Consider the following 25,430-nt stretch of genomic DNA (forward strand, 5'->3'; position numbering starts at 1 on the left):
AATAGTAAATATCAGCAGCCAACACAAAATCAACCAACAGTGATTCAAAATACAATATAACATAAAAGTGTAGCGCTAAGGAAAAAATGATACTCGTGAAAATAATAATAAATTAGTGTCCAAATGAATAAATCACTAATAATCACAATAGTGTATAAAGAAATGTCCAATTGAATAAATCTTCAATGAAGCATAGGATGTGAAAAAAACATAAATCCACAAGTGCAATAGTCCAAAAAAGGGAGGAATTCTTCCCGGGGCACCAGGGGTATGTGAAGGAAGGGGGACACCTCTGTGATGGAATATGATAAGCAGCTTACCAAATTTCCATGGCTGCTCAGATTAGTGAGTCAGCCTCTCCCAGCTGTTTAATCCAAACCACTGAAGGTCAAAAGGTACTTTATCAGCTCCAAGGAATCACCACTTGAGATGCAGTAGGATCAATATAGGATTGGCACTCATCAATATATGTCATCAATCATAAATGAATATGTGAAGAGAAGAGAGAGGCAACACACATAGCGTAATCCCATTTAAAACTTGTAGTCTTGTTTATTTAAAAGTTATACTCACAGTGTATCATAACAAACAGGCATATCAATGGCTAAATCGGGGATGAAAATGCGGCGTCCCGCAAACGGTCCCAGATAATAGGTGATGAAGGCCGGCTAATTTCAGGGGGCGTGTGGACGTTGCGTCTGGAGTCGCCAACGTTTCGTCTCAATTGAGACGAAACGTTGGCGACTCCAGACGCAACGTCCACACGCCCCCTGAAATTAGCCGGCCTTCATCACCTATTATCTGGGACCGTTTGCGGGACGCCGCATTTTCATCCCCGATTTAGCCATTGATATGCCTGTTTGTTATGATACACTGTGAGTATAACTTTTAAATAAACAAGACTACAAGTTTTAAATGGGATTACGCTATGTGTGTTGCCTCTCTCTTCTCTTCACATATTCATTTATGATTGATGACATATATTGATGAGTGCCAATCCTATATTGATCCTACTGCATCTCAAGTGGTGATTCCTTGGAGCTGATAAAGTACCTTTTGACCTTCAGTGGTTTGGATTAAACAGCTGGGAGAGGCTGACTCACTAATCTGAGCAGCCATGGAAATTTGGTAAGCTGCTTATCATATTCCATCACAGAGGTGTCCCCCTTCCTTCACATACCCCTGGTGCCCCGGGAAGAATTCCTCCCTTTTTTGGACTATTGCACTTGTGGATTTATGTTTTTTTCACATCCTATGCTTCATTGAAGATTTATTCAATTGGACATTTCTTTATACACTATTGTGATTATTAGTGATTTATTCATTTGGACACTAATTTATTATTATTTTCGCGAGTATCATTTTTTCCTTAGCGCTACACTTTTATGTTATATTGTATGCACACTATATATAATTCCATAGTCCTTAGTCCACTTTAGGTACAAGCAAAAAAGGGTGGTGGCTACAATCCTACATACAGTGAGACCATGGAAAACAAATATAGCTAATCCCTAATAGGAAGCTAGATCACAGCAGAAAAAAAAAAATTGGAAATTTGGAGGCAGATGAAACCAATAGAAAGTACTTTTTTTAAAATTCGGAATACAATTTTGAATAGAATTTTATTTTTGGTAATCAGAGTTTAGTGTAATTTTAAAGAATGTCAGGTCGAGTACAAAGGTACTAACCCTCTTTATTGGGATGCCAGGAAAAGGCACTAGAGTGAACATAAGGCACAAAATCATAGGAAATAGCTAGTACCTTCAAGCAGTTCTGAGAGCTCAGGTGCTCATTATTAAAGGAAGTGGCAAGTGGTTTCAGCTAACCTAGAGAGTCAGGGGGTTCCCCTAAAGAGGAAGAATTCTCAGAGGGACTGACTACCTGGAGGGGTTTAGCAGCAATCAGGAATGTCAAACTCTCCTGGAGAGGTGACAGAAAACTTCAAAATAAATACAACTCCCAAGGCCAAGTTCCCACTCGCACAATAATAAAGGGTCCCAGTGTGCGACGACCCTAGAAAGACCCACTGCCAAGAGCAGTAGCACGTGTAGAGTTAAGAAGGGCAGCCAAAAGAGATGCCACACACCAGGGCTAAAAGGGGTGTCCTAAACACCCAAATGCAATAAATACATTTTTAAAGGACTCATCCAGATGTACACACAGTCCCTTTACTTGTAGTGGGGGCAAACCTTCATGCAAAGGGCTTCTCAGAGGATAATTGACCTCAGGCCCTAGGTTGTGAGCAGGAGGTAGGATCAGAAGACCTACAAACACTTACGGACAAGGTGGATGAGAAAAATAAGTGAGATTCCTCCAACCTTTCCGCAGATCTTCTGCACACACTCTGGCCACTTGTGTTGTTGCTAATGACAGTGTCAAGAGCAGGTTAAAAATGACATCGTTTGAAGGGACCAGGAACCAGATGTTCCTTAGACACCTCCTTTGCTTTCTTTACCCGTAATCAGAGCGACATTTTGTAAAGGCATCAGTTCATGCTAGACAAGATTTGAGGCTTTTAGGAGGCCATCATAATAAAAGCACAAGGCTTTAGACATTTGTTTTAGAAACCAAGGGCCTTCCGCTGAGGTAGAAGGAACCACTTTGATGGATTCTATCCATTTTGACAAGGTTTTACAGATCAGAGTTACCGCAAAACACAGGACAGATGGCCAAACTAGTTTAAGTACCAAATGAATATACATGTCCTATGGACAGCATGTGGGTAAACAAAGTGCTTAAAAAAGGGTCACGGCTGCAGCGGCAAGCTTGGTATTGTTTTTTTCAGCTGGTGACTGGCTTTTCAGTAAAAGGGATCAGGGCGGCTGTAGAGCTGCCCGGTCACTTTTAATTAACTGTACAGTGCTTAAACAGGACCACAGCAAATTGCAGTGCTGAGAATGGACCTTCTGCTGTTATTCCAGGACGACAGGCCCACCAGCATTCCCTTCAGCGCCAAAGGTGAGAACCTAGATAGGGAGGGAAGGAAGGAAGGGCAAAAAATCTCAGCACAGGGAGCCTTGGCCCGCCCAACCAGCCCAGCCTCCCGAAGGCCTGCCCTTCCTGGCAATCAGTCTAAATCTGCTTTTAGCTCAATGGCAGGCAGAAGTGATGACAGAGGAAGGGCAAACTGCCCATACCCAAGATGGCGGGCCGCTGCGATAGGTCGCAAAGCCCTGGCCTAAATTTTTTGGCTGGCTGACCACATTGAGCATATCCCAGAACCCCAGCAGGACAACCCTATGGGAACCAACCACCTCTGGGAGCAACCGGGACCCACACCTCTTCAGGCAAGGAGGGGTGGGGATTCATTTACTTACCAATCCAGCTGAAGTGTGCAGGTAAGGCTCCCATGACAGATTCGCCTCCCCACCGAAGTTGGGGGGCTGTCGGCCAGGGTAACACTATGAAATAGACTATAGGCATCCCATCATATGTGTACCTGCGAAACATTTAACACGCTGGCCGCCCTGATCCAGATGGGGCATAGTCACGACCAATCGAGCGCAGAGCCAGAGGTCTGTGCGTACTCCCTGGTCAGGCTGGGGTGACTACTGGATCTAGATTCTCTAGTCTGGCAGTTGATAGATCTCTGCAGGAAGAGACAAATTCCAGGGAAAAAGAAATTGAAAAAAAGCCATGGGACAACAAGCCCCAGCAAAAACATCACGTTCATACTCCTGAAGACAATAGGCAAAAAGAGGCTTATAGCAGAAAGTGGGTTTTATGCCCAGAGAGGACTGCCCATAGGCGGAGCTGAGTCCTTTTTTTTCTGCCTAGTGTCCTACTCCTGTAGGTGGGGCTATAAAACCTTGTCTGGTCATGGATAAAGAAGTAGTAATTGTGTCTGTTAATGAACGTAAGAGAAATGAGGATATCTTTTTCAGTCTAGTAATTGATTTTTTGTCTAAGGTATTGTGGCATACATACACACACAGAGTGTTAGTATATTTGTGTCTATATCTTTTTTTTTTTCCTTCTGATGTCCTCCCTTTTAACTCCTGTGCAAGATTTTTTCCAACCTAGAGCTGAGGCTTAAAGTAGGATGTGGTGACTGCATGAAATGTCTTTTTAGCCTTTGATCCCCTTTGTCATCACCTGTTGATCCGGTCAGCAAGCATGTTATTTTTCAACTTCCTTTACCAGTCCAGCAAATATACCAGTTAGAAGGTAGAGACAAACCATTTATCCCTGACATGGTTGCCTACAATAGTCAGATTTCATTATGTACAATATCTCACAAAAGTGAGTACACCCCTCACATTTTTGTAATTATTTTATTAGATCTTTTAATGTGACAACACTGAAGAAATGACACTTTGCTACAATGTAAAGTAGTGAGTGTACAGCTTGTATAACGGTGTAAATTTGCTGTCATCTCAAAATAACTCAATACACAGCCATTTTTGTCTAAACCCCTGGCAACAAAAGTGAGTACACCCCTAAGTGAACATGTCCAAATTGGGCCCAGCCATTTTCCCTCCCCGATGTCATGTGACTCGTTACTATTACAAGGTCTCAGATGTGAATGGGGAGCAGGTGTGTTCCATTTGGTGTTATCGCTCTCAATCTCTCATACTGGTCATTTGAAGTTCAACGTGGCACCTCATGGCAGAGAACTCTCTGAGGATCTGAAAAAAAGAATTGTTGCTCTACATAAAGATGGCCTAGGCTATAAGAAGATTGCCAAGACCCTGAAACGGAGCTGCAGCATGGTGGCTAAGACCCTACAGCAGTTTAACAGGACAGGTTCCACTCAGAACAGGCCTTGGAATGATGGACCAAAAAAGTTTAGTGCACATGCTCAGATTCATATCCAGAGGTTGTCTTTGGGAAATAGACGTATAAGTGCTGCCAGCTTTGCTGCAGAGGTTGAAGGGGTGGGGGGTCAGCCTGTCAGTGCTCAGACCATACGCTGCACACTGCATCAAAAGGAGGAGGAGGGACCAAAATGGTAATGCTCCAAACTGATAATGTTCCTCTCCCACTGCAAAGTGGGGGGGGGGGAGCGCTGGAGATTTACACATATTGGATTGTGAAGGTAGGCATCTTTGATGTCTATGGAGGCAAGACAATCCCCCTGATGCAGGGAAGCCACCACTGTGCGAATGGAATCCATCCTGAACTTCTGCACCCGCACAAGCAGTTCAGCACCTTGAGGTCCAGGATTGGATGCACCTTGTCTTCCTTCCTGGGAACTGTAAACAGGTTGAGTAAAAACCCCTGAAAAACGTTCTGCAATCGGAACAGGGACAATCACTCCTTGAAGCAAAGATCTTGCACCGCCCCGAAGAGGGCCTGTAAGCGGACTGGAGGGAGTCACACGTTGGAAGAAAAGTACCCTTCCGGAGGGTGAGCACGAAACTCGATCTTGTATCTAGGCTTGTGACGGTATCAGATTTTCATGCTGCGATTAATTGATTAAGGTTTTGCCACGGTATACGGTATTATCACGGTATTCTATTATTAAATTTAAATTATTAAATTTCCACCTAACTTCAATTTCATTGCTGAATTTAGGGGCTTTGGTTCACTTATGCACATTATTATATAGTCAGTCAGTACAGACTCTGTGAACCAGGCCTAAAATAGGTCATCAAGCAGTGTCTGGCCTAACTGGTGATAACTGGTCCTGGCGCTCGGCTCCGATCCGATGGCCTGGTCATTAAGAGGGCAAATCCTTGTGGTCAAGAAGTGGTTAAACCTGAAGGAGGTGTTGTTTATAAATTACTTTACTATTGCTTAAGGCCTGGTTCACATGTATGCGGGTTGGTGGTTCACATGTATGCGGGTTGGCGGTTCACATGTATGCGGGTTGGCGGCCCACATTTGCACAGGCATAGCAGCCCATTGATTTGAACGGGCTGCTATGCCCTCATTTTCCACAGAAAAAAGGTGCATGCAGCATTTTTTTAAAATTCAGTGGCCTTGAAATCCATCCTGCTTTTGCACCATGCGACTAACCTGCAGTTCCTGCTCTGGCAAGCTTTCTGCATTTTTTGTATACGTGGGCACGGCATTTAAAAACAGTTTGCGTGTGCAGCAACGGCAGGTAAGTCGCATGGTGCAAAAGAAGGATGGATTTCACGGCCACTGCATTTTTTTAAATTCTGCATGCACCTTTTTTCAGCTGAAAACGCAGGCATAGCAGCTCAAGCCCATTCACATCAATGGGCTGCTATGCCTGTGCAAATGTGGGCCCCCAACCCGCATACATGTGAACCAGGCCTAAAGCAATAGTAAAGTCATTAATTGGTTAAACCTGCAGGAGGACCGGTGTTTTTATCTTGATTTGCCCCTTTAAAGACCAGGCCATCGGATCAGAGCGCCAGAACCAGTCATCACCAGGTAGGCCAGACACTGCTTGATGGCTATATAATAATGTAATGTGGGCTGCTATGCGTGTGTGTGTGTGTATATATATATATATATATATATATATATATATATATATATATATATATATATATATATATATATATATATATATATATATATATATATATATATATATATATATATATATATTAGAGCTGCACGATTCTGGCCAAAATGAGAATCACGATTTTTTAGCTTGGAATAAAGATCACGATTCTCTCACGATTCTCTGTGTAACAAAAAAAAAAAATTGGGATAACTTTACTGTTACGTTTTTTTTTTTTCATTAAAGTCTATTAATTGCGTTTGAAAGACTGCTGCGCAAATACAGTGTGACATAAAATATTACAACAATCACCATTTTTTTCTGTAGGGTCTCTGCTAAAAAAATATATAAAATGTTTGGGGGTTCTAAGTACTTTTCTAGCAAAAAAAAAAACTGATTTTAACTTGCAAGCAACAATTGTCAGAAAAAGGTCCAGTCTTTAAGAGGTTAAACTTCCTTTCTCCCTGGCAGAGGGAAGGAAAAGATACAAATGTAAACATTTTTGTTTATAGTTAGGAGACTTAGGCTCGGGTCACACTATTGCGATGCGGGAAGGCTGCGAATTCGCAGCCTTTTCCCGCATCGCACACGCACCCCCGGCAGTTCACACTGCCATATGCGATACGCTGGGGGTGTCAATGTAATCTTAACGACACCCCCAGTTTGATCGCATATCGCAGTGCGATCGTGCAGTTCGCACAGGATGGGATCGCACAAGTGTGAACCGCTGTGCGATCCGATCCTGATGCGGCTGCAAAAATGCCTCCTGTGCGTGTTTGCACCGGGTGCGATGCGAATTTAGCCATACAAACTGTATGGCTAAACTCGCACCGCACAGCTGATCGCATGTAATGTCGGAGCAGTGCGCTCCGACATTACATGCGAACCCGGCACTCGCATGAGTGTGAACCGGGTCTCATGCTGAAAGGCTTAGCTGTGTGAGTGAATGAGTCATCCAGCTCACTAAAATGTATCAATTCACAAGTCAGACCCAGGAGCAGATAAACTCGGTATTTTAAAAATGCCACAATAACAATACCGTGGCTATGCAATACCGCGATATATCGAATTACCGAAAACCGGCATATGTCTACTTGTATCCGGATCGTATTACTTCATGGATCAACTTGTCATGTACCAAGGAAGTCCACAGATCCTGGAACCAGCGAAGGCGTCCCCCCACCCCAGATACGGGTGAGGGCGCACCTTCTTGGTGAAGGAGCCTTGTCTATGAGTCTGGAGAAGCCCGCTCTCGACTTGCCAGACCAATTTCGCTTGGATCCATCAGGAAATGGAAGGCCCACATCTGCGACAAGGGTCCTTGCCCTTATTAGCCTGTGGAAGAAAGGGGTCTTCCCCCCTGTGAGACCCCTAATGATGTCATCCAGTGTAGCTCCAAACAGGCGATCTCCTTGAAAAGGAAGAACAGCCAGGGCTTTTTTTTTTTTTTTTTAAAAAAGAAGTCTGGATCGCAGACCAGCATGTTAGCCAAGGATCACTGTCAAAACAGAGCTTAGCCACTAGAGGAGCCGCATCCAAAGATGCAGCACAGATAAACTGTAGCCCCTGGAACAGCTGGTCCGCCAGCTCAGCAAAGGCAGGTGGGAGCGATTCTCCCTCTAGGTCACGATGCAAAAGCTTAGCCCACTCAGTCGTAGTTTGCAGCCCCAGGGCAATGAAAACGGCTTCAGTGCCGAACTAGTCAGGGTGAACATATCGTGGGCCACAGCCTCTGCCATTTTTGTCAACCGGGTCCTTAAAGGCCGGAGACTATTCAACCAGAATAATGGCTGCTTTTTTTTACCTGGAAAACCGGAGGGTCCACCACCGGTGGAACAGACTACTTTTTGAAAAGGGACTCTTCATAGGGGTACTGCCTAGCAAACCGCTTAGGGACCCTAAAGGGACGCTTCCATTGTCCTCACTCTTTTGCGACAATTCTGTCAAAATAAGCGGGAAAAGGCAAACACCTTTTGCCACTCTGGGTGGTTTGGGAGTGCCAAGGGAACCTGCGTTCCTGTCGCAGTCGCATCCCTAATTTTTAGAGGCTCACGCACAAATACAATCAGTGCGTCCACCAGCGCATTTTCGTGTGCGGTTGCAGACATGGAGGAATCATCCTCACTATCTGAGTATTCAGGAAGCATGGTTGCAGACCCATCAGGGTGACCCACATCCGCGGCGACCAAATCAGATTAAGGACCTGATGAGACGGATGAGACTGGGGGCGCTTTTTGCTAGCCTATCGCCCGAAAGCCACCTCTATCCAGGACACAAGGGACTCTAGGGCCACCGTCAGTGCATGGATGGATGGTCAGGACCCGGAGGGCCCCGCAGCCTCAGAGGGGGATCAGGTGGTGGAATGTGCTAAAAAGACTCCATTAGCCACCAGGGGAACCCACAGAATAAGTGTAAAAACACTGCTAAGGGACACCCCCACCACGCTTGCAGCCCCACCCAGTTGCCAGCTACAAGCACCAATCGACCCTCAGCAGAGAAGGAGAGGACCCCACCAGACTCCCCACTCGCAGAATCAGGCACTGCTAGTCACCAGGAGAACCTGCACTGCACGTCTGCGATCAGGAAGTGAAAAATATCCAGGAGTCAGCACTAGGGGATGAGGGGGGGGCTCCCACTGCTGAAAACGCAGCCCTCATGCTCCACTATCATGGCCTGCCGCTGTATTCAGTGGCAAACCACTGCAAAATGGCCGCTGTGCATTGCAGCCTACAAGAAAATGGCGGCACCACAAGGCTTTCGGGGACCCAGGACATATCCCGAGCCATAGGACAAGCACAAGGCAGGACGGGGGGCGCTGGCAGGAGCCCCCATCAGGTACAAACCGCCCCCCCAGCCGATCGTCCGGTCGCTGGCTGCGCACCCCCCCGCCCCCTTAGCCAGCATAATGCCCGCCCCCACCCCAGGGTGTGTCCAGACTCCAGACCACCCATAAAACAAACCCCGCAATAGTGGAGGGGGACAAGTGTGGGGGGGTGCCAGGGAGGAGAACCCGCGTCCACCCCAAAGACCTCCAAGGGAAGAGGGGGGGGGGACAGCTACTCACCATACCAAGAATCAGGTAGGCACTGCTCCAGACAGATCCTGCTCGCCATCGAAATGGGGGGCTGTCTGCCAGGAAGAACGCTGCGACTCAGACCTAGGCCAGGTCGTATGTGACCTTGCGAGACGTTTAACTTGCAGGGTCAGCCCCCGTCCAGTGGGGCTATGTCGCAGTCGACCTTGCACGGAGCTGAGGCCTGTGCGTACTCCCTGGCCAGACTGGGGTGACCACTGGATCTACATTATCCAGCCTGTCACCCAGTCCGTCGGCAGTTGATTGTAGATCTCACAGGAAAAATCCAGGAGGAAAAAATTTTCCAGCTAAAAAAAAAAAAATTTTGTCAGGACCAAAGATCCCAGAAAGGAACTAGGTTCTTACTCCTGACTAGGCAGGAGAACACAGTGGCTATAGCAGAGAGAGGGAGTATACCCCACGGGACTGCCCATGGGTGTAGCCAGAATTCATTTCTGCCTAGTGTCCTACTCCTGTAGGGGGCAGTATAACCCAAAAGTTAAGAATACCAGAAGGTGTGTATCAATGAATGAAGGAGAAATAAACTTTTATACTCATTATGTTGGAAACCGCATCATTCCAAAGCTGTATCTGTTCCCTGCCTCTTCAAAAAGTGAGAACTAAGAGATCAAAGACCGCTTCACTGAGCAGAGTCGGTGACTGTCAGTCACTGGCTCTCTGCTCCGCCCCTGCTCTGAGGGGGTGAGAGCAGCTGGCTCAGTTGCTCATTGAGAGGGTAATCCAGCTGCCAGTCTAGACATCTGGGTGGACCTTGACAGTAAAGTCAGGATCTTTCCTCAGCCTGGACGGGCTGTGTGATGTCAGCCGGGAGCAGCTAAAAAACAGGTCAGAGGAGTGCAAAACTGTGATCCATAGAAGTACAGCCAAAATAGCTTTGGCTTTACTTCTCCTTTAACCACTTCCGGACCGGAAGGATTTACCCCTTAATGACCAGGTCATTTTTTGCGATATGGCACTGCGTTACTTTAACTGACAATAGCGCTGTTGTGCGATGCTGTACTCAAATAACATTGGTATCCTTTTTCCCCCCACAAATAAAGCTTTTTTTGGGCGGTATTTGGATCACCTCTGCGATTTTTATTTTTTGTGCTATTAACAAAAAAGAGCGACAATTGTGAAGAAAAAAAAAAAACTATATTTTTTACTCTCTGCTATAATACATTCCCAATAAAAAAAAAAAAAAAAAAAAAGAAAAAAGAAATTTAAAATCTAATTTTTTCCTCATTTTAGGCCTATATGTATTCTGTATTCAATATGTATACATATTTTTGGTAAAAATAAATCCCATTAAGTGTATATTGATTGGTTTGCGCAAAAGTTATCGCGCCTACAAACAAGGGGAAAGATGTCATTTTTATTTATTTATTTTTCTGTTACTAGTAATGTCGGCGATCAGCGCTTTTTAGCAGGACTGTGACTTTGTGGCGGACAGAACGGACACCTGACGTTTTTGGGTGGACCAGTGACATTACTACAGTAACCAGTGCTAAAAATATGCACTGTTACTGTACAAATGACATTGGCAGGGAAGGGGTTAACATCAGGGGCGATCAAAGGGCTAAATGTGTCCCTAGGGGTGCTTTCCAACTGTTTGGGGGGACGGACTTGCTGGATGAACACAGAGACCTGTGTTCCTAAATAGGAGGAACACAGGATCCCTGTGTTCATCAGGGACAGAACAGCGGTCTGCCGTGTTCTGTCCAACGTCTGCTGTACAGGTACGTTGTTTCGCGGGACAGAGCCGACCTGCGGCAGTATAAGTACCGTGGCTAGTCGGTAAGTGGTTAAGTAGTAGACTTATAAACCAGAATTAAGTTTGCTAATATTTACTTATTTTTGAAGATTCACCAATTGGAGTTGCTGTTTATTTGTAACCGTAGATGAGTCGCTGCAAAGCAGGTGCGCTCCTGAGCCGCTGCTTTGCATGTCCATTCAGACAGGAAGCTGTGGTGTGCTCCTTAGCTGTCTCAGCCAATGAGGGAGAGTCCCCGGAGAGCTGACTTCCTGAAAGATTCCGTAGCTGCCAGGTACACCCTAACTACCTGGACCACTTTAAAGGCACGCAAGGCAATTTCCTTCGGATGTTTAGGCCTAGGACACAGACGGCAACACAATGGTCTATATTCAAATGAAAATCAGAAAAAGTGCTCTGAAAAATCCTGTACTTATCAAATGTCTCAATACCGCATATGCATGTGCCTGTTCCAGGACAATAACCCACCAAGTAGACCTGGAACTTGTAATTTCAGAAACAAGTCCACAATGGAAGCTCCAAATTCCAACATTTAAAGTGATTTCTTTTTTTTTTTTTTTTTTTTTTAAACAAACATGTCATACTTATCTTGCTCTGTGCAGAGGTGTCGCACAGAGCAGCCCCGATCCTCCCGCCAGGTGCAAGCAGCTTGCAATGGGGGCAGCCAAGCCCGAGCCACCGCTTTGCATGTCCATTCAGACACAGAGCTGTGGTGCGCTCCTTAGCCGCTGCTCTGCATGTCCATTTCGACAAGGAGCTGTGGCTCGACCCCGCCCCCTCAGCCAATGAGGAGAGAGAGTCCCCTGGAGAACCGATGATCTCGTGCACATCGCTGGATCAAGGGAGAGTTCAGGTAAGTATTAGTGGGGCTGAGGGGCTGCTGCACTCAGGTAGTTTTTTATCTTCATGCATAAAATGCATGAAGGTAAAAAACCTTCAGGCTTTAGAACCACTTGCATAGATACCTACATAGTTTATAAACAGGTAAAAGAACTTGCTGACCTAAGGCCTTCTGTTCACAAAGGCGTAGATTGCCCTAGCATTAAAGTATTAATCAGTACCTGGAAGAGCTGGCCTTGTCTTGTATCCCATGCAGACAGTCTCGAAGAGATGTCAGTAGAACACGACATCTATCATCATTGGCTACACGAGATTCCTTGATAACAGCTATTGCTGTTTCTAATGTTTTCATGGCACTTGTAAAATCCCCTACGGGAAAATAAAAAACCACATCAATGAAAACAGAATAACCAGTTTGTGATAAAGCAAACTACTCAATTAGGTAGAACGTGGAAAGTGATTCTTACCCGATGATGCCGTACACACAGCATTGGAAAGTGCACTCCTTGAAATCGCCCTATTTCTGTTCATTAACTCATCAAACTCTGCCTCACTGACTAGGGGCTGGTGATGTTTCATTTCCCTGTAAAAGTACAATATAAACATTGAAGGACATTACATACAGCTAAACAAACAGCACACTTGTTGCTCAAAACCAAATTTTTTGTTTGCTTTCAAAACATTTCGGCCCCTTTCAGGCGGACCGTTCAGATCCATCTGTCCGTTTTTTTTTTTGGCAGATCTGAACGGATGCCCCATGCATCTCTATGGGGCATGAAAAAATGTCAACAGAGACATGTCCGCTGACATCCGATCTGATCCGTCAAATCTGGATGGATGGAAACCCTATTTTCCATCCGTCCAGCGGATCGAATGAGAACGGACAGACGGTTTTTATGTCAAAGCAGTAAGGAAAGTGTGCCAGAATCACTTTTCAAGGATCACTAGAATATTGTCAAGAGGGGAAGGGATGGACTGGTGATAAACAGCAATGCTTGGATACAAAATGAAATGCATTCTGTGGGTAGGTTAGGTTATCCTTCCTGTATGCACCATCCAGGCCTAAAGTAAAACTATGGTACGAAATGTATATATACACCATGCAATAAAAGCTCTAAAATTTCTTAAACATAGCTGTACTTGTTTTGTATAAATGTCTGCCAGGCAGTGTTCATTATGTATCTTCGATCCCAGCATCGGATGGCTTTCAGCCCTACTGAATTTCAGAGTGCTGACACAGCTTCATCTCTATACCAATAGCTGCTCTGTCACCGTTTGTATTGCACTGTTCCAAATCAGGGGAAGATTACATCACAGTGGGCATGTCTGCGATTGGAACCCAGTGTGGAGCACCAGGCCCTGGCTTGGCATTGTAAAGGCCATACCTATGCCCCACCAACCACCTGTACAATGGAAGCTACTATAGTGATTCTCCAACTCCACAGGGATTGAACAGGAATGGAATATACTTCCATTGGTCCAGACTGGACCAAGGTACAAAGAAAAAAAAAAAAAAAACATATCTGAAATTCAACTATAAAAACTTATTATCTCACAGAGACAAAGTTTTCTTGTAATTTTCAGATCAGTAGAATTCCAATCAGTTAAAGGTGAACATGACTTTTTTTTGTTCCCCTACAGCCTACCTCCACCACCCTCCTCGAAAATGTAGTATTTTTAGGGTGATGTCAGCAATTGTGGCCTCCAACTTACAGTGCCAACCTGACAAACATTTCTTAACAAAGACACTCTGATAGAAAATCCAAGCAGTGACTTACCTTGCCTGTCCATAGGGGTTAGGAATCATTTTGAAGTGATCAGGTGGGGGTCCTAGCACAGAACTCGGAGGTGGGAAGAAAGCAGGGTTTAGATGAAGAGCAGGAGGCACGCCAGTTGGGGGAGGCATGCCTAGATGAGGTGGCAACCTTGGAGGGGGGGGCATAAGGTGCGGATAATGCAGAGGAGGAATTGGGGGAGCACGGTATGTAGGAGGCATTGTAGGCATTGTAGGTGAAGGAGGAGGTGGAACAGGTATAGGGGGCCTCGGAAGGGTCATGACAGGGATGCGGGAAGGGTTTTCAATGAAAGGAGGCCGTACAAAGTAGGGCACTATGTTTTTAGGAGTCTCTGGATGTGGTGATGAAGCAGCAGAGTCATTGAAGTTGGAAGTAAAATCTGCTGAGTCCACAGTTCCCTTTGAACTGACTCTGGGAGGAATTTCTGTGGGGAAGAAAAAAAAGGAAGAAAATAGGAAGCAGAAATTAGACTTTATGATCAGAAAGGAAACGGCAGACGCTGCTCAAACTTATTACATATAACTAAAAAAAGCAAAGAAAAAAAAATACAGGTTCCACCAATAAAAACCTTGAACTAAAACCATGGTGACACAATTCAAGAAAAAGCCTAAATACACTCACTTCCTTCTCTGTGTGGCTACTACAATCCTACAAATCATTCTGCCAAAAATTATATGAAGGAGCTAAATACCAAAATAAAAAATGCTTTATTGCAATAGTGAAAACACCAAAAACACTAACCCACATAATTACTGCATTGACAGGTGTAAGGATATGTGTGATTGCTTAATGCAGGGCTCGAAAAACCCCGGGCGCCAGGTCGCATTTGCGACTAGAATTAGCGACCTGGCGCCTGGGGTGCCCTGCAGGAGGTGTCCGGTACCTTTTGCGCCCCCACCTCCTCCCAGAGTGCACGGACTTCCGCGCCGTCCGAAAATTGAGGCCCCGGCTTTTTGGCCTTCTTCTGTGAATGAGAGAGGCTTCCAATGGGGAACTGGCGCCCTCTTGTGGTGGCTGGGAGTAATGACTTTCCACTGCCTGTTCTCAATGCATTCTCATCTCCTTCCCAAGAGGAAATGAGAGGGAAGTTTTTGCAGGCTTCATCTCCCTGTCCACTTACCTTTGATTAAAGGAGAGTGGACAGGGAGTGTGGTTATTATTAATTTTTTTTTTTAATTATTCAAAAAAAAATAAAAAATATATATTTTTTTCAATAATTATTTAAAAAAAATTATATTATAATTATATATATATATATATATATATATATATATAATTTTTTTTTTCCTCATCGCCATGCCACAGCCGAAGGCCCCATTCACACGGGCTGTCTGATCAGGTGCGCCTGTCAGTTTTTCAGGCAGACCTGATCTGACCCTTCATTCTCCTCTATGGAGCAGTAATCTGACGCCATCTGATCCTGTCCGCCAAAAACAGACGGATGGTGGTTCTATTTTCTATCCATCCCGTGGATCGGATCAGATGGCAAGAGACAGACAGTCTGTTTCCATCCAATTGTGCTATAGAGGAGAGTGGGGTTCTAGTCGTATTTATGTGTAAATTTAGTATCCGTTTTATTAAATAAAGCTTGGTTGTTAGTTTAAAAAAAAAAAACTGGCTCCTAACTTTTTTAGCTGGCTCCTAGATTTCAGGCAAATTTGTCAAGCCCTGGCTTAATGTAGTATTTTCTCTACACAACTGCGACTCACAAATCAAAGATCCTGCGCACAGGGTTTGGGGTCAGCCCCCAGCACATTTAAGATTATAACTGTAAAGACATACTAATGGTAAGCACTAACAAACAGCAGGCATTCCCCTCCACATCATGTCTTCAGTCCCCTGTGTATTTGACATATAAATGTATGCCTTGTATATTCAAAGTAAATAAATTAAAAATAACCACTGTTTCTAGCAGATTTACACCTGGAGTACATGCTTTACTACTTGAAAAATTAACCACAGATGCAGCAGTGTTAATTTCTTCGACTAAATTAACACAATTTTAGTCGACTAAAATACGACTAAAACAATTCAGATGACTAAAATACGACTAAAACTAAAATGGCATTTTAGTCTTAAGACTATATACGACTAAAACTAAAATGGCATTTTAGTCATAAGACTATAACTAAAACTAAATAAAAAATTGACATCATGAAAATTAACACTCTTCTGCTGGTCATCTCTATGTCTGCAACACAATTCCATCCAGAGCCTGTAATAATAGCACATTAAAGTTTAAACATGTATTGCACCACCGCATACGCATAAGTAAGGAGCATCCACTAAGCTGCTGAAAACTAAACAATTAAGAAAAAGGCTTTTCTTATATTTTTCCCTAATATTTAATGTTGGTAATATATTCAGGCAATATGTGCAATGACATTACAGCCAATGGAGTTTACAGTAGTGTTAATTACCTCAACGAAAACGTTTTCGTCACCGGCATTTTTCAACTGACGAAAACGAGATGCAAAGTATAGCACATTTTCGTCAAATGACGAAAATCAAATCCGTTTTCGTTAACGAATGAAAACTAAACGAGAATGTGAGGCAGGAACGTTTACCCAACTTCCAGTTTTCACAGAGCTCTGCCTGCTTGGAGTCTGCCGCAGCGTGCGTCCGACATGAGGAGTGGACTACTACAAGAGAGTCGACTCGAGACCAGTCACCTGACCTCACCAGAGCACTGCAGCTGCAGCACTACAGCCAGACGCGCCAGGCCCGACTCATCACATGGCACTGGCACCCGGCCACCACCACATCCAGAGCAGAGCACCCACTGTGAGTTAACAGCCAGGCCAGCTATTACTGCCTCCCTGAGTCCCTTCAGACCACTCACCAGTCAGCACTGGCATCTGATTCCGCCATCCATCCAGGACTGTGTGCGTGCATATAGGCCGTTGAGGCCCACCCGGCCCATCCTGTTCAACAACTTCAATTCAGAGTCAGACCAGAGACCACCCTTAACCCTGAGACCCCCATTCAGCTCTCTGAGCAGCACTGTGTGCACTCACTAAACTGACTGCAGGCAGCAGCATTACATGCCTCCTCTCTGTCCTGACCATGACCATTTAGATTACTAAAATGGGTTTTAGTCGACTAAAATGTAAGATGTTTTAGTCGACTAAAATGTACTGGAGACTAAATACGACTAAAACTAAAACACTTGCAGAAGACTAAAATGGGACTAAAACTAAAATGCCATTTTAGTCCTAAGATTAAGACTAAAACTAAATTGAAATTTGCTGCCAAAATTAACACTGAAATGCAGGCTACAGATCCCTGAAGAACAGGCCAACGCGAACACTAAACTTCTACTTTGACAGGCTAAAAAGGTGGTAACAAAAGCCAAATGTTCCACTGGGGGTCTTACTCTTTCGTGACAAATCTTCAAAGAAGGAAAGGTTCTGGCGGTTTGCTGGTCGAACATCAGGCTTCTCCCCATTTATCCTCTTGAGAGGCAACTGTTCCAAAATCTGATTTGCAGATGTTTCTGAGCAAACCACCACTTCTGCATACCTGGGGGAGGAAACATTTAGATAGAATCCACACTTTTTACATTAAGATAAAAATCTCAATTTTTTTCTGCATAAAAAGCATTTGGTAACATTCACAAACGTACATGTTCATGTTCCATACCTCAAAATGGACTTAAGAAATTAGAATTTCTGTGTGTCCTCCAGACCGATGGAAAGGCAGGAGAAAGGCTTTCCCTTTGCTCTCCTCTTTGGCTATGGGTACGCTATTCATACATTCCTGCTTGATAATGGAGGATAAAGGAACATTGCTCCCCATGTGTTCAACTGCCTTAAAGTACAACTAAACACAAAAATGAAAACACTTCAATTAAACCCCCATGTCAAAGCTAGAATCTTAAATAAGAAAATAAATCCAGTTGCACCTAGTTACAGTTGTTTCAGTAAGAAATCTTTGCTAATTAGCACTGATTTTTGTTGCTTTCAGAAAAAAAAATCATCTGTTAAAGGCAAATGGAAAAAGGAGACTTAAGATGGCAATACATGTAATGAAATCCATAGATTCTATCATGGACGAATCTCCTCTCTGTTATTCTTTTCTGAACGTCAGCACTGCCCTGTTTATCTACCTTGGCCACTCAGAGAACACTTTACATTCACTGAGAAAATTTGAAGCATTCTCTGAATGGCGCCCGTGTTGAGCCTCTAACCTCCTGTGTTTACGATGCAGCAGGGCAGACACTCAACACGGGACCCAAAAGCTAAAGGAGATCACTGGAGTAGAGCTGTATACTACAGTGATTTACAGCTTCTAGAGAGATGCCACAGGTATGGTACACACATGCATAGTTAAATTAGTTCAAGCTTGACTAATGTAACCATGTACAAAATACCATACCTGGAATTCTTCTTTAAATTTTCCTTTAATCAGGGACCACAGAACTTCTATGAAGGTGTCAATTGTGTGACTAAACTACATACAACCCAGCAGTATAGAAAAAAATGGGATTTTTGATTTACCGTAAAAATGCATTTCTCTGATGTTGAAAAAAGCTGCTGATCTTCTTAACCACTGGGTTATACTGCCCCCCTACAGGAGTAGGGCACTAGGCAGAAAAAAAGTCTGGCTACCCCTATGGGCAGTCCCAGGGGGTATACTCCCTCTCTCTGCTATAGGTACTCAGCTTTGTTACAAGCGGTGTCAGAAGAATTACAGCTCCAATGGGGGGTGGGTGCTGTGTCCATCAATTAAGATCAGAGAAATAGATTTTACAGTATGTCAAAAATCATTTTTTTTCTTTTGTTCATTGACGGACACAACTCCTGATCTTTTTATCTTTTGGGACGTCCCAAAGCAGTGTTAAACATGAGGGGTGGGAACAGTGAAAAATAAAATTCCCAAGGCTAAACTATAGCCAACCAGGTAAACAGGAACTCAACCAAAACAACTGGAGCCCACCTGAAAATACCAAAACACCCTCTAAGAGGACCAGGTCCACTAAACACCAGCCTGCAAAACTTTGCAGCCAAAGAAAGCATCCACAGATGCAAACACATCCACTTTATAGAACTTTGTGAAAGTGTGCACCGACGACCAAGTGGCCGCCTTGCAAACCAGCGTCACTGACGCCTTATGACGGAAGACCCAGGAGGCACTGAGCACCAGAATAGAATGTGCCTTGGCAGGGAAAGGAGGAACCTGCCCCTTGATAGTATTCAAGGTCAATTTCTGCTTGACCCCCCGTTGAAGGAAGGTCAAGATCTGAGCTACCAAAAAAGAGCGAGGATGAACCCCAAGAGACTCACACCACGCGATGTACATCTGCCACGTGATGGTAGATCCTCTAGAAGTATATTTCCTAGCTTCTAACAGCTTTGGAATCACCCACCCAGACAAACCTCTATTCTTTATTACCTGGCATTCAACAGCCAAGCCGTCAAAGCGAGTGACTGTAAAGCAGGATCGAAAATCAGTCCTTGGGAAAGAAGCCGGACAGGCTGGTATTCGTAGTCTACCACTGTCCAATACAAGGGGAGGAGGGATTTGCCCAGCCGAAGCGTTGGAGAACGAAGCCACCATATCAGGGACACTTTCGTTCATCCAGAGACTGCGCATTCTTATCCCAGTTCCCCAGAATCTCCCAGAACCGCCTCGAACATAGACACCATCAGGCCCAGCGACCGCATGCAAGTCCGGAGGGATGGCTATCTGCTGGACAGCAGGTAATGAATTGCAGCCTGCAGTTTCTGGGGTTTGTCCAGAGGAAGGAGCACTCTGGCTAAGGCCGAGTCCAGAGTCAGACCCAGATAGTCCAGCTTTGTGGACGGAACCAAAGCAGATTTCTAAAAATTCAGAATCCAGCCGAATTCCCTCAGAGTTTATATGGTGATCTCCAGGTTCTCCACCAGAGCAGTAGGAGGTCGTCCAAGTAGCCTAGTACTGTGATCCCCCATTGGCGTAACAATGCTAGCACAGGGGCTAACACTTTTGTGAATACCCGAGGAGCAGAGGCGAGACCAAAGGGTAACACCACAAGCTGATAATACTCCTCTCCCCCCACAGCAAAGCGGAGAAAGCGCTGGTGACCGGCACATATTGGAATAGCGTCCTTGATGTCAATAAAGGCCAGAAATTCCCCCAGATGCAGGGAAGCCACAACTGTGCGAATTTACTCCATTCTGAACTTCTGCACCCATACAAAGTAGTTCAGTGCCTTGAGGTCCAGAATTGGATGCACCTTGCCTTCCTTCCTGGGAACTGTAAACAGGTTTGAGTAAAACCTCTGAAGAGTTCCGATGTCGGAAGCGGGACAATCACCCCTTGAAGTACCAGGTCTGTCGCCGCCCCAAACAGAACCTATAAGCGGTTAGGGACAGGCACAGGTTGGAAGGAAAGAACCTTTCCGGAGGGTAAGAACAAAACTCAAACTTGTAGCCGGATCGTATGACTTTGTGGACCCACTTATCTTTCAACAGGAAAGTCCACGGGTCTAGAAATGGGTGAAGACGTCTCCCCACCCCCGATACAGGTGAGGGCGCACCTTCATGCTGAAGGGGCCTTGTTTGCGGGTCTGGAGAAGCCCGCTCTCGACTTGCCAGACCAAGTTTGCTTGGACCCACCAGAAGAGGCCCTGAAAGGCTTTGATCCCTTTTCAGTTGCTCGTGAGGGACAAAAAACTTCTTATGAGCCGAGAAGGATGGCCCACACCTACGATGAGGATCCTTGCCTTTAGTAGCCTGCAGGAAGAAAGGTACTCATCCCTACGAGAGCCCCTTAATGATGTCATCCAGGGTAGTTCCAAACAGTCAATCTCCTTAAAAAGGGAGAGAAGTCAAGGCCTTTTTTTAAGTCTGGTCTGCAGACCAACATTTGAGCCACAAAATACGATAAAGGATCACTGCTGAAAACAGAGAGCCTAGCAACTAGGGGAGCTGCATTCAAAGAGGCATCACAGATAAACTGCAGCCCCTGGACCGGGTCCTTAAAGGTCAGGAATCAGGGTTGCTTTGTTCAATCTGGAGACCGGAGGGTCCACCATCGGTGGAACAGTCCACCTCTTAAGAAGAGACTCCTCATAGGGGTACCGCATAGCAAATCGATTAGGGACCACAAGGGGAGGTGTGGTCGTTCCCACTCTTTAGCGACAATTCTGTCAAAATAGGAGGGGAAGGAAACACCTTTGCCGCTCTGGGTGGCTTGTGAGTGCCAAAGGGGAACCTGCGCCTCCTTGGCAGCTTCAGCTGTGTCCTCCATTTTTTAAGGTCTCACGCAACAGATACAATCAGTGCATCCACCAGCGCATTTTTGTGCTTGGCTACAGTAGTGGAGGAATCATCCTCATTATCTGAGAACTCGGGGAGGGGCGCTTTTTGGTAGCCCATTGCCCAAAAACACCCTCCACCCTGGACACAAATGTTTCAAGGACCGCCGTCCGCATTGACGGATGGTTAGGACCCGGAAGGCCCCCCAGCCTCGGAGGGGATCAGGTGGGGAAATGTGCTCCAAAGACTCCATGAGTCAATAGGGGGACCCCACAAAAAAAAAAAAAAGGTGTAAAAAAACACTGCTAAGGGACACCACTCTCGCTGCACCCCCCAGTCGCCAGTAACAGAGAGAGGGCGAGGACCCCACCAGAGTCACCACCCAGAAGAAACAGGCACCTGCAGCCACCAGTAAAATCTGCACTCCACGTACGGCGATCAGCAGGAGTTCGCACCAGGGGATGAGAAGGGGAACGGTCGCCATCGGCACACCCCCCCCCCCCCCCGCCACCAGCACCCTGCCCTTACCCCAGGCGGTGGACCGGCCACCCGACAGCCCCAGCGTCAGTGGAGGGGACGAGATGGCCCATAGGGACCACCAGACCGATGAGGGGGAGTGCCTAACGGGAAGAAAGGGGAACCCAGGGGTCCGACCGCCCCATGGAGGGGCTCACGTCCACCCCAAAGCCCTTGGGGGGGGGGGGGGGGGGGAGAAGTCACTTACCATACCAGGAACAACCAGGTGGGCACTGCTCCAGACAGAACCTCCATCTCCATCAAAATAGGGGGCTGTCGGCCAGGAGGAACGCTGCAACTCGGGCTGAGACCCGGCCATATGCAAACTCGCAGGCCAGCCCCAGGTGGGGCTATGTTGTGGCCGATCTAGCGCAGAGCTGAGGTCTGCGCAGGCTCGCTGGCAAGACCGGAGTGACCACTGGATCAAGATTATCCAGCACGTCGCCCAGTCCGGCAGTTGACTGAAGATCTCACATGAAAAAAAACAGGATCCAGGAGAAAAAAAATCTATCGAAAAAAAAAAAAAATTGCGAGGACCAGAGATCCCAACAAGGAACTAGGTCCTTACTCTGACTAGGCAGAAAAAAACTGAGTACCTATAGCAGAGTGAGGGAGTTTACTCCCTGGGACTGCCCATAGGCATAGCCAGACCAATGTTTAAGAAGATCAGCAGGCGCTGTGTCCAATCTCTTATACAGGTATGCGTTTTTTTTTTTTTTTTTAAGTTCATACTAGTGTACTGTATATAGTCTAGTCACATATAACTTTTCTGAGTACAATTTCATACTAGACCACCAAGGTGCCATTGAAGAATGATTTCAGGCAACAAGTGAAAAGCAATTAGTGAACTACTAATGTTATCTATCCATAAAATGTGCTTATAATCAAACATTTCACTAGTTTACCTTAATCTTTTCTGTATTCCACTGCAGCCAGAATCCAGACCGCATCTAATAGGGTAAGCCGGGAGCATAATACCTGAAGCCTGTGCTTTGTAGCGTACTCTCTCCCAGTTTCCTTTATCCCTACTCATAATCAAGCGATGAATAAGACCAGCCTGAATCGGATTGCTAGCTGTAAGAATCTGTAGTGGGAGCATTTGTGAAGTTCTACCCTGTATGCGATTCTCAGATTATAGACAAGAGGAGATGTGGTATACTTTACATTGCCAGAATTAAAATCTAACACACTGAGGAAAACTGTGCCGTCTTATAATCATCCCAAAGTTTAAATGCTAAGGTCATCTTTTTTCAAAAAATAAATGCACATATTTTTGCGTGCATTTATTTTTGTTTCCAGAGGAGCCCGCAGAGCATTGTACCTGTGATCTAGCAATTTTGGCCTCCAGCTTTCCTGTCCATACCCCTGTATGGGCAGACAGATACAAAGCTGGGGGGAGTGTGAAGTGTCAATGAACTACAAGAACAATCCTCAGCCCCCTCGCAGTTCACTGAGAATTACAAGCTGTCTGCCGTTGTGGCGGACGAGACTTGTAGTTTTCTCATTCACGGATTGCCGTTATGAAAGATGCACCTGTGCATCATTCAAAATGCGACAGCGGGTGTGGGGAGAGGTGATCACCCCTGCTGTTGCAGGCTGCAGGCCTGGAGCCTGCTCCAAAGGTGAACTTATCCTTTTACGTGGAAAAAGGTTGACTGGGCTGCATATTTTAAGTGACAGTGTCAGGTCGAAAGCAATCTATGCTTCTCTTTCAAAAGGCAGCGTCAGAAAAGTGAAAAATTCCATCTTCTTTCTCTCCAGGAACGCTCAGTGGTTTCCCTTGCTGACCTACACATTATTAGGGTTTGTCGTAGAGGTCAGTGGGAGGAACCACTGAGCATAGCAGGAGATCAACACTCCAAGTTTTGGTTTCTCTTCAGACTTTACAGAAAGATTCCTCAGAGTAGTGACCAGCAGTGCAGGAAGGGAGAGAGGTAAGTATTTCTGTTTGTTTTTTGCAGAGACAACTTACTGGGGATTGTTTTTGACCAGAGAGTGTGGACTTAAAATGTTACTAAATCCACAACTGTAAAATCAGTCTGTGTTCAGTAAAGCATGCTTATTATACTCACGGTGGAACCTAAGGGGTTAATCCTCTGCATTGTGTAAAAAGGCTGTTTGATCCTGTCTCCTCTGATCCTAACCTTCTTCCACTGTTCCCAATCCATCTCCTGATAGAAAAGAGCGCCTTGGGGGCAAGCTGCACATGTTCGGTTTTGTGTGTGTATAGCTAGAGAGGTTTATTTTTTTTTTTTTCTTGGGAGAGTGCATGTGATCAGCACAGGGCCAATCAGCACTGTCCAGACAGAGGGCCTGCAGCCTCATAGGACAATCAGGGGAGCATGAAAACTTTCTACAAGCTTTAACCAGACACTGATAGAAGTCACAAGCCTGCTCTACTGATGAAAAAAAGGTATTTAGCAGTTTATATTTACTAAAACTATTGCAGTTCCATGTTCTTATGTACTGTGGAAGACCAGATCTAGTGAATGCAGGGTCACTATACACTTTAAAGCCCAATTACAGCCTCCCAATTTAGTACTGTAAAGCAGTCAGGTTATATATACCATCCTAAATATGCTCTCTTTTCTATGTCTATTACAAAGTAAATGTTGCAGTAAGGCACCTTTCACGCTGGCTGTCCGATCAGGTCCGCCTGTCAGTTTTTCAGGCGGACCCGATCGGACCCCTCCAGTCTTTTCTATGGAGCGGCGGATGTCAGCAGACACATATCCATTGACATCTGCCTCCATCCGATCCTATTCGCAAAAAAACAAATGGATGGGGGACCTATTCCCCATTCGTTTGGCAGATCGGATGGAAATGGACAAATGGTCCATTTCCATTTGATTGCCCCATAGGAGGAGAGATGGATTGTAAGGACCAGACACGGACCTGCCTTCTGCCTGATCAGAGGAGAGATCCTGTGTGAAAGGTGCCTTAGGGTTAAAATACCCTCTGTTAGCAAGATGCTGGAGAGTTAGACAGCTGCTCTTACACACAATCAGTGGTTCAATTTGCTCTAACCAAAATCACTGCTAAAGCTTGTGTGTACAAGGCCTAAGGTCACATCTAAACATATCATTCCAAATCAAAGCGGACCTAGCTGACAATGCAATGACAATTATTCTTTATATCTCACATCTTGTCGACTGCCCATACTAAAAAAGTAAACTTCTGACAGCAACTGATTTATTAACTTACTGAGTTTGCAGCTAATTTATCTTTTAATCCTTGCCTGTGTTCCAATATGGCTGGTGTAATGACCACTGCCCCAGGTTTCCTGTTTCAGGGTGCCTCCTAGCTCTTGTACCATCCTATGTAGCCACCCTTGCATGCAGGGACTAGAAAAGTGTCATCCTACACTGTGTGCATCAATACAAACACACAACCCCACGGCGTAGGATGCAGAGGCAATCCTCTGTTCCCTTCTCATTTAAGCTAACAGATTGACTGCAGACTGCAATGTTAACTCTTTCCTGTGAAGACTGGAAATTTAAGGAAGCAGTTCTGAGACAGCAGGTTCAAGAAGCCATGAAAGTGCATGGTTAAGCATCTAAACAAAAAGTGTACTGGGAAAAGTGTATTCCATTGTGCCTAAAGTGTTACTAAACCCACAACAATAAATTCAGTGTGTGTATATGCAGTAAAGCATGCTTGTAATACTAACTTTGGAACCTAAGGGGTTAATCCTTTGCATTGTGTATAAAGGCTGTTTGATCCTGTCTCTCTGATCCTCTTCTTTCACCGTCTCCAAAAAAATACCTGA

At 45.2% G+C, this 25,430-nt stretch overlaps 1 protein-coding gene across 1 annotated transcript in view; it reads right to left on the reverse strand.

The window, feature by feature from the left end:
• CPSF7 (cleavage and polyadenylation specific factor 7) overlaps positions 1-25,430 on the reverse strand; it is a 43,397-nt gene that overhangs the window by 3,597 nt on the left and 14,370 nt on the right. Inside the window, exons 4-7 of the mRNA XM_082271150.1 lie at positions 17,281-17,426; positions 13,887-14,328; positions 12,576-12,691; positions 12,330-12,477 (exon numbers count right to left, since the gene is read on the reverse strand). Coding sequence (XP_082127276.1) covers positions 12,330-12,477; positions 12,576-12,691; positions 13,887-14,328; positions 17,281-17,426 — 852 coding nt within the window. The remainder of the gene's footprint in view (positions 1-12,329; positions 12,478-12,575; positions 12,692-13,886; positions 14,329-17,280; positions 17,427-25,430) is intronic.

This window comes from Pelophylax lessonae, assembly GCF_965119305.1.
Source record: "Pelophylax lessonae genome assembly, chromosome: 10".
NCBI classification, from domain to species: domain Eukaryota; kingdom Metazoa; phylum Chordata; class Amphibia; order Anura; family Ranidae; genus Pelophylax; species Pelophylax lessonae.